Below are 8,322 nucleotides of genomic sequence, written 5' to 3'. Positions count from 1 at the left end.
CCAAACGGAGCTCAGATTACTAGGTTTATTAGACGGAAGACGACGGCGAACCGGCCCCTAGCCGCGCACCCGCGCTCATACGTCAGGATTCTTCGAAACTTTATTCTGGAGACTTAGCTTGGAGAAAGACACCTTACTCTCATGAGATGCAAACATGGTAAAACCTATCTTGTCGTTTCTGTCTGTCGAGTATTAGCTAGCAAAGGCGAAGAAGGGTTGTAAAGAATTTTGCGCAACTAATATCTGAGCACATTCTTGGAAATGTTCATATACTCGTTGCTTGTAGCACTCCTGTACATACTTCGCCCCGCTCTACGGCAACCTAAATCGTTGGTAGCGGTTCAACTGCAAGGATTCTAAGTTTATCCCCCTGATTTCACTCGACGTACTGGCATTAGTAAGAACGAAAGTTTTACGGTAATTAAGAGTAAGAGCGGCATAAAATCACTCGTACCGGAAATTTCTCTAGGTAAAGCTGTTTGTGTGAGCCGTAGCGGAGTGTCAGCATCTGCTCCCATGGCTACTGCACCCGCCTCTTGATACAATAGGCTCGGTGGAAAGAAAGAGAGGTAAGCCGGGAACTTTGTGTGCCGTAGATGACGGCATGTCTCGGCCGGAAGAAGTAAGCAGAGTAAGCACTTGACGAGGCGAGCGGGCCTTCCTGGCGGCTCCGTGGACGCTGCCGCACTCCAGCAGGTAGGACTGATAGACTGTAGGTAAACTGCTTATCAAAAATCGCATTCACCAGTGTGGTCATATTGTGATGTTCTATGATAATCATGGTTTTCAGTCGGTCGTGGCATCGTAGCAATACGCACTTCCTAGATTTCATCTAAGTACCTCGTTCACAAAGTTTATCGTATTGACATTAATTTCCACGAATTAGAATACAATATGCTCACTACAATCTTAGAAGGCTTATATGGAAGTATGATTACGTGCACTGTACTTGTTTGGTCCAAAATCATCGCCTTCAAGGTTAGGGGATGCTCCGAACACGAGGTGACGTAGACAACATAATTACCGCTGGCGGGGGCCATCGTAGGCACTGTAGGATGCAACGTTAGATCTTCCATCTGTTCCATTTCGTACAGTTCCCCACTTCCCCGGATTTTCATGCATCCGATCATTCGAGACTGGATACACAAACAATAGATCCATGATAGTCTTGTTTTATCTAACCGCAATCACTGTGGATATGTCGTTATTAGGTTCTCCATCTAATCTCTGTCGTTTGTAGTGGTGTTCCTTTTTTTTTTAAAGAGAACGAGGTCTCAGACTGTGGAGTGCTAACTTCTTCTCAAATCTATCATGTATACTTGATCTTCCGAATCACAAGAAATACGCGTACGCGTTACACTACTGTTTCGCATAAGCTCCGGTGCGTGAGCTGTTCACCAATGAATTTCACATCACTGGTCATATAGGGACTCGAAATTCGATTGAGTTTATTACTTTCATGATCTTCCATGAGTGGGGGGAGTTAGCGTATGACAGTCTTGTTGAGACCCACTTATCCAATCTCGAACGGGTTTTCATCCCAGTACTTCGATGATACTACTGATTATGTACCAGGATAGCCGAGCATAATCATCGTGCCACTTTTCTCGTCGTTGAATAACCCCTCTCTGACACAGATCATTAGTTTGGAAATTACTAATGAATAACCAACGCTCTACGCTATATAAACTGGTCCAGTGCTTGCCTTCTACCCTATTTCATATCACCTGCTCTGACATCTATCCGCTCACAATCAAACCCAACCAACCACAAAAAAACTCCACAATGAAGTACTTCATCATTCTTCTTGCTGCTGTTGCCACAGCATCTGCTGTCGCAGTTCCTGAAGCTCAACCTGAGAGTCTCGACAAGCGGGCCTGCTATACTGCGGTAAGCAAGTTCAAAAATGTTGTTCTTCTACAAAAAACTCGGACTGACCTTTCATCTTCAATAGTATGGAGCTTGCCGAGCTGCTTGCCCAAATGCTGCTTGTGCCAGAGGTGGTACCAACACGGCACCAGAGTTCTGCTGCTAAAAATAGAGCTGAACTCCTATTTGCGTAGCTAGCAACAGAATTCTGAATAAATGTCGGTAGCACTCATTCCACCATTTCTAGTCTAGGGACAACTCTTCTCTGGAAGATGGACATGGCACTCGCTAGCTTCCAAATACTACTAGAAAAGAAAATCGACTTTATTTGCTAGCCCTTTCAACAGCTCAACATGAACCTTCCTTCTTAAAGTGACTTGCGCAGATTAAAGGACAACGTACATGGCAAGCGAGAGCAGCTTACTCCTTGAACTAAACCATCTAACCACTTAACTATCATGCTTCAAGTACCTCCGAACAAAAGCAGATGTTTCAGCCTACTATCCCAAAATCCCACTCTTACATAACAAGGCCCTCTCTACATCGAGACCAACTAATCAGAATGCGAAGAAAAAATAAAGAGTATCCGACAAAGTACTGCTTCCCCCCCTTGAGTTAGAGAAGTCACAGTAACGTTTATAAAGTAAATGATCACATATAAACTTGTGTAGCTTCGCAAGAGTTCATCTTGAAGATAGGGGAGGTGACGATCAGCTATACGACATACTCAGTTCAATCTCCCCAGGTCCATATATCCAGGTACAACACCACCAAACGGAAAAAGTAAATCATCACATAACGCAACCATCATTTGGCAAGAGAAAGAAACATTTCCAAACTACGTTCGACCTCAAACCCCCCCCCCCCAAACATCAAACAACGCCCTAGTTAAACCAAAAACTCACACTAAAACTCGGCGTAAGACTCCTCACATAATGCCACCACCCCACAGGAAGATACAAGCACTCGCCCGGCCCCAGTATCCCCTCTACAAACACCGCATCTTGAAATCCGGGAAAACGTTGTCGGAACTTTTTCTTCTTCTCTTCATCATCCAGCGCGACCCCCATCACAGGCTTCTCAAACCAAGATAACCTGGGAAAAACCTCCATCGCCTCATCCAGATCAATCTCACTCGTATTACTCATATCCACCCCACACTCATCCACGCTCCTCGGGTACAGACGCTGCGTTTCGCTCGGAGCGTAGAGGCGTACGTACTTGTATCCTACGACCTGCGCGAGGATATTGTGGTAAGGGTCTGTGTGTAAAGGAGATACGGTACCGGCGGGTCCAAACCAAGCGTTTAGCAGGGGTTCTTCTAGTTTAGGCACGGGCTTGATGTGGGTGAGGCGGGGGGATGGGGCGGGGTCGGTGTAGCAGTAGTCTGGGATGGTGATGTCGAGGCGTAAGGAGGGGATTTGGGCGAAGAGGTCGTGTTGGGCGAGGTAGCCGACTGAGTTTGCGGTTGAGTCTTGTGGTGGATGGAGGGGGTTGTTTGGATTGTGGAGCATGTAGGTTTCCATGAATTCACGGAAGGTAATGATGCGTTGACCCCAGCCTTCGGCGGTGTAGCTTTTTCCTACCTCGACTGGGATTAATCTTCTTCCACCGAGAGTCTGTCTCAGAAGATAGTCTGGATTCGCCCATGGTCGCTCGCTGAGTGCAGGCCAATGTTGTATTGCATCCTTGATTATGCACGGTGTGTGGGTTTCCGTCGAGCCAACTTTCCTTTGAAAAGCTTCCAGACTGAGTTCTTTCATTCGTTGCAAAGGATGTGACAGGACTGGTTCCGGATTGGGAAGCTCTACAGGAAACCTTTCTGGGATTGGCGAGGATTGACAGGGCAAGGATAGCTTTTGTCGCTTTGAGGGGCGTTCCGAGCTTATGCCGTTGGTTGGGTACACCCGATCCAAATCAGCTCTCAATGCTGCAAACCATAGTTCCACCAGCTCTTCTCTGGAAGGTGCACCAGCAAGTATGAGGGCCATATCTAATGATTTCACAACCTCATCAATCCAGTCGCTCTCTGTCGTGCCTTGTCGCTGTTCCTCTATTCTGCCATCTACCCGCTTTAGCACCTTCCATAGAGTCGCGTCTGTATACAATCTCCGCCAACAAGTCTTCACTTCTTTGTAAGGAACATCGTGCAGTTTCTGATACGCAAGCTTCAAGCCGAGCTCAGGATCCTCGGGAAGAAGTGCGAGTGCAGCACGTCCACATTCGCGGATGGGGTCAGACTTTTGCGGGGTAACAAGTTCCTGACGGGTTAGTTGGATTATCTCTTGGAGTGTAGGTGCATCATTGTTCATTTCTGATGAAGCGCAGCACAGTTGTAGACGACAACGGTATAAGTGAGTGATTGTGGAAAGCTTGTATTGCTAGTGGCACGAGCTCAGGCCATTTACTACTTTTTCCGTGCCGTTGACGAGCCAAGACATGGCCAAAGTACCCGAACGCTACCTGGGCGTTAAAGTTTATTAGGCGGCGTTTAGAGTTGAACCCTGGCTTCGGTAATCGTCGTGGACTTTGCGCCTTAGCGCAGACCCATGTCGTGTCACGTTAAGTATAGCATGCTGCAGGTATGGAGACCAAAGTGCCGAAGATGCATATTAGATCCATTTATAGGCCAGTGGGCTGCCAGCTCGATGCAACTCGCAGCGGTGACTATGTAATACGATTATTGTACACGAGCCTTGTGACTCCCCTCCAAACCGAGACTCCCACTCGTAGTCCATTCCTGACACACGAGGTAGCGCCTGTGAAGCCGTCATAACCCATCAATCGTAGACCCATAAACACCAGTCTGAGTAAGAGGGATATCGAACATGTGGAAAAAAAAGAAACCTTCAAGCAGTCATGGAAACAATAAAGTAATGTGCAGGCTATGCAAATGAAAAGGCCGCTGAGGCCGGGGTATCAAACAAGAGGAACATTAAGGATAAGAGAAATGGAGGTTATCACCCAAGCAATCCACCAGCATCCTGCAACGCAGGCGCATCACGGCTCTGATTTGTAGTGGTACGCTGAAGGGAGGTAGCAGAGGGTGCGGATGAAAGCAAGCCTCCAGGATCTTGTAGAGAAGGCACATCATAACTCGTTCGTGTTGAGCGTGTCGATGTGCGGTGTATAGGCGCGTACCGAGGAGCGACTGAAGGGCTGGGATTTGAAGTTGGAGTGGACAGGGATTCTTCCTGCTCACGGTGTCTAGGCAGCAGACCACCCAGGTCCTGCAGCTGTTGGTTCGGCCGGCACGACATTTCGAGGTCCTCGGAATGCTGAGAGAGCCGGGAGTTTCGTCGACCTTGTGGAAGAAACGCTCGCCCGGCCGACATGATTGAGTTTGAAGCTCGGGAGCCTCTTCTGGGTTGCGTCGCGAAATCGTGAGCAACCACAGAGTCTGTGGGTGAAGGGGTTGCTCCTGGTTGTTCCAGTAGACCGCCCACATCAAACCACGATACCCGTCTGCCGCCGCGGGGACTGGGCATTGGGTCTCGGATGTCATCAACCCCCGAGTGCGAGCGGTCGTCACCATGTGATACACTACCCTCTTCGTCTGGAAATTTCCAGTTGGTGTTTACAAAAGGGCCAGACTGCCTTGAAGACTGCAAGAGGTCAAGGTTTGCCACTGGAGCCGGTCTGGGTACGCTTGGCGTTTTTTCCAAGAGCTCGGGCTTGGTCCTATAACCCAGTGATCGTGCAAGGTCTTCATCGCTGCTGCGGGGCTGGTCTGTGAAGCGTCGCGATGACCCTCTACGCTCGGTGCTGTCAGTAGTCGAGGGCGCCTTGAATTTTGGTTTCTTGACACCTCGATCGCGAAGGAATGATCCTAGGATGATTGCGTTGGATACGATGGCTGCAGCCAGGATTTCAGAAGAGGCAAACACAGTACGGAATTGCTGAAGGCCCTTCTTCTCAATGACTAGAGGCATGCGAGCCCCGGTGACGATGATGAGACCAAGCGATAGAGAGAACAGTGCCACTAGTGAGATCTTGCGCTTCAAAGGCATGCCTGAGCGAACGATAATAGGAATCGGAAAGGCAATCAGGAGAATATCGGTGACGATATCAGCAATGCCCATAGTGAGGAGCTGGGCGTAACCCTGACGACACTGCGGACCCGGATCGGGAATGACTTGCCAGTAGTGAGTGATTGGACGACACTCAGTAAAGGTAGCAATTAGAACCATGAAAAAGGTAACGACGAGGAATATGCGAATACCGCGCAGTCCCCATTCGTATCCCTTTTTCCAGAAGCGCTCTGTCAAGCGCTTGAGGAACTCTGAAACAGTGAACTTGGCCAACCAGATGCTATAGAGGCATTAGTTATGCTATGGATGAAAAGGTTGGCGATACGTACAATAGCGCGTAGAAGATCCTGGCTGCAAGGACCATGCGCGAGCCAATTTCTCGATGATGAATTCGAACTGGGTCTGTCAAGTTGGTAATATCGACATTGTTTGTGCCGTAGATCAAGACAACGTGCACAAAGCCCATGCGCGCAAAGAGAGGAAAGATGCTGAGCGCCATGACCTTGTCTTCGCGGAACAGGCGTTCATTGCGAATGTAGCGGCCGGACAAGCGGACGCCTATGATGACAGCGGAGAAAATGGTGCACCACCAGCTGTACAAAAGCGTGGGATTGTTGGTCAGGCGAGTCCGGGGCTCTGGGGCAGAAGGGCTGTACAAATTGCGCGGTATTATCATGATGCTGTGGAGCAGTCCTCACAGACTCTCGCCTCCGCAGAGGGGGGAGCTGTTTGGAGGTCGCGTGCTCAGTATCGATTGTGGGCGAGAGCGATGGCGGTGACGGATGCGGGAGTGTGGGCTGAAGGCGCATTGACCATTTCGGTATTGGGGTGACGTTGGTGGAGTACCGAGGTCCCGGGAGCGCGGAGCGGGTATGTTGCGAGTGAGTGAGTGAGTGCCAGGCCAAAGGCGGTAGTCGGGCAATGCTGAAGACGTAGACGATGGGCAGCAGAATGGCAGACGAGGATGAAGAGGAAGGAGAGGCAGCAGCAACAGCAGCAGGGCGGCAGGTGACGGGGCTGAGGGTCGGAGGTGTGCGTGATAACCCAAGCAGGCGCAGTGCAAGTGAGTGGGTCGTTATCGCAACGGCAGAACTTGGCCAGGATTCGGAGGCACGCCACAAAATCACTACAGCCCGCGTCTGTGGTTGAAAGCGCGCACACTGCCTGATGCCGTGCGGTGCCAATGTTCCCCCACCGAGTTTGGATCCAGATCCCGGCGAGTGCTGATAGGCATGGGTTTGGCGTGTCGGGGATCAGTGGGATGGCATGCGAGGCGAGAGGCTGGGAGCGGGTTGGGACGTGTTGGTGCAGTCAACGGCCGTCTTGTCTCGTGTCGTGTCCGGGTTTTGTCGTGTGGTCGAGTTGCCCCGAAGTCAAGGGCCGTGGTGTCGGTCGTTTATATCACATCACCCCGGAGGCCACCTGCATGGTGCTAAGTACTGCTACAGCTACTGGGTACGACGAGGGCGCCATGGCGCTTGTAGGCTCCGTCTGCAGACAATGCAGATGGACGACTGGGGCAGGCTGACGTGGAGGCGGGGGGTCAAACACGCCTCCGACCTGGAGGCAGCGGGCGGTGACGGGTTGGGGGCTCGATGGAGTATTGGCTCTCAGGCGCGGCCGCAGCGCCAATTGGGGTAGAGGACATAGTCGCAGCAACCTACATTGGCGGCACGGAGGCTTGGGAGAGAGCTGGACCACGACAAGATCCGAGGGCCGGGATCGGGGTGTGCCGGGCGGTTGGATGGCTGATGGGGGGGAGCGTGAGTGTGCGCATTATCGCATCAGCAAGTCGTGTTGTCATTGCGGGTTGGCTATGGCTACGCGTGGCGCATCTGCGCAGAGAAGCCGGGAGGGTGATGGCGACGGCGACGGCGACGGCGGTGGCTGCGGCGAAGGCGCTTGTGCTTGTTGCGTGAGGCCCCTCTCGTCTCGTTTACCCCCCCCCCCCCCACCCCACCTCCATCGCTGGGCAGTCGCGTGGGAGGGAAGGGCTGCCCTGTGCGCCTGCCTGATGCGACGATGAATGAGACCCTGACGGACCAACTGAACTCTCCTCCTGCCCCGGCGCGGGCCTTCTGTCGGCTGTAATAATCGCCCGAGCCAGGGAAAGAGAGGAATAAAGTACTACCGACGATGGAATAGATAAACTTGATGAACCGCGATCGGAGCCCCGGGCACCGAATCTCGCTGTCTGTCGTTGACGAGCTCTTGGGGTGCCTGAGAACCCCGCGCGAGTTGGCAGTGCTGACGGTTCAGGGTGACTTCCCCCTGAGTGTGAGTGTTGTTGTGCCTCTATCCGCACCTTCCTCTCACAGACGATTGCGATTGCTGCCATTGCCGTCGACGTATCAGCGCCCACACCATTGCCGTCGTGGCAAGGCGGGGGTCTGCTGTCGGATGAGGAATAACTTGCCCAAAA

At 51.5% G+C, this 8,322-nt stretch overlaps 4 protein-coding genes across 4 annotated transcripts; 2 read left to right on the top strand and 2 right to left on the bottom strand.

The window, feature by feature from the left end:
* Positions 1–1,785: 1,785 nt before the first annotated feature.
* On the top strand, positions 1,786–2,035 carry COCCADRAFT_104543 (uncharacterized protein; the record flags this gene model as incomplete). The annotated part of the gene is made up of 2 exons (XM_007717330.1): positions 1,786–1,890; positions 1,955–2,035. The coding sequence occupies 2 exons, from the start codon at positions 1,786–1,788 to the stop codon at positions 2,033–2,035; spliced, it is 186 nt and encodes a 61-aa protein (XP_007715520.1).
* A 718-nt stretch (positions 2,036–2,753) lies between these two features.
* Positions 2,754–4,181, bottom strand: COCCADRAFT_104564 (uncharacterized protein; the record flags this gene model as incomplete). The annotated part of the gene is made up of 1 exon (XM_007717329.1): positions 2,754–4,181. One exon carries the CDS (start codon positions 4,179–4,181, stop codon positions 2,754–2,756), a length of 1,428 nt encoding a protein of 475 aa, XP_007715519.1.
* A 648-nt stretch (positions 4,182–4,829) lies between these two features.
* On the bottom strand, positions 4,830–6,576 carry COCCADRAFT_28870 (uncharacterized protein; the record flags this gene model as incomplete). The annotated part of the gene is made up of 2 exons (XM_007717314.1): positions 4,830–6,180; positions 6,230–6,576. 2 exons carry the CDS (start codon positions 6,574–6,576, stop codon positions 4,830–4,832), a joined length of 1,698 nt encoding a protein of 565 aa, XP_007715504.1.
* Positions 6,577–7,495: 919 nt separating this feature from the next.
* COCCADRAFT_28869 (uncharacterized protein) lies at positions 7,496–7,819 on the top strand (the record flags this gene model as incomplete). Its single annotated transcript, XM_007717313.1, has 1 exon — positions 7,496–7,819. One exon carries the CDS (start codon positions 7,496–7,498, stop codon positions 7,817–7,819), a length of 324 nt encoding a protein of 107 aa, XP_007715503.1.
* Positions 7,820–8,322: the final 503 nt, after the last annotated feature.

This window comes from Bipolaris zeicola, assembly GCF_000523435.1.
Source record: "Bipolaris zeicola 26-R-13 unplaced genomic scaffold scaffold_174, whole genome shotgun sequence".
Classification (NCBI taxonomy): Eukaryota; Fungi; Ascomycota; class Dothideomycetes; order Pleosporales; family Pleosporaceae; genus Bipolaris; species Bipolaris zeicola.
This window is presented reverse-complemented; position numbering and strand designations above follow the sequence as displayed.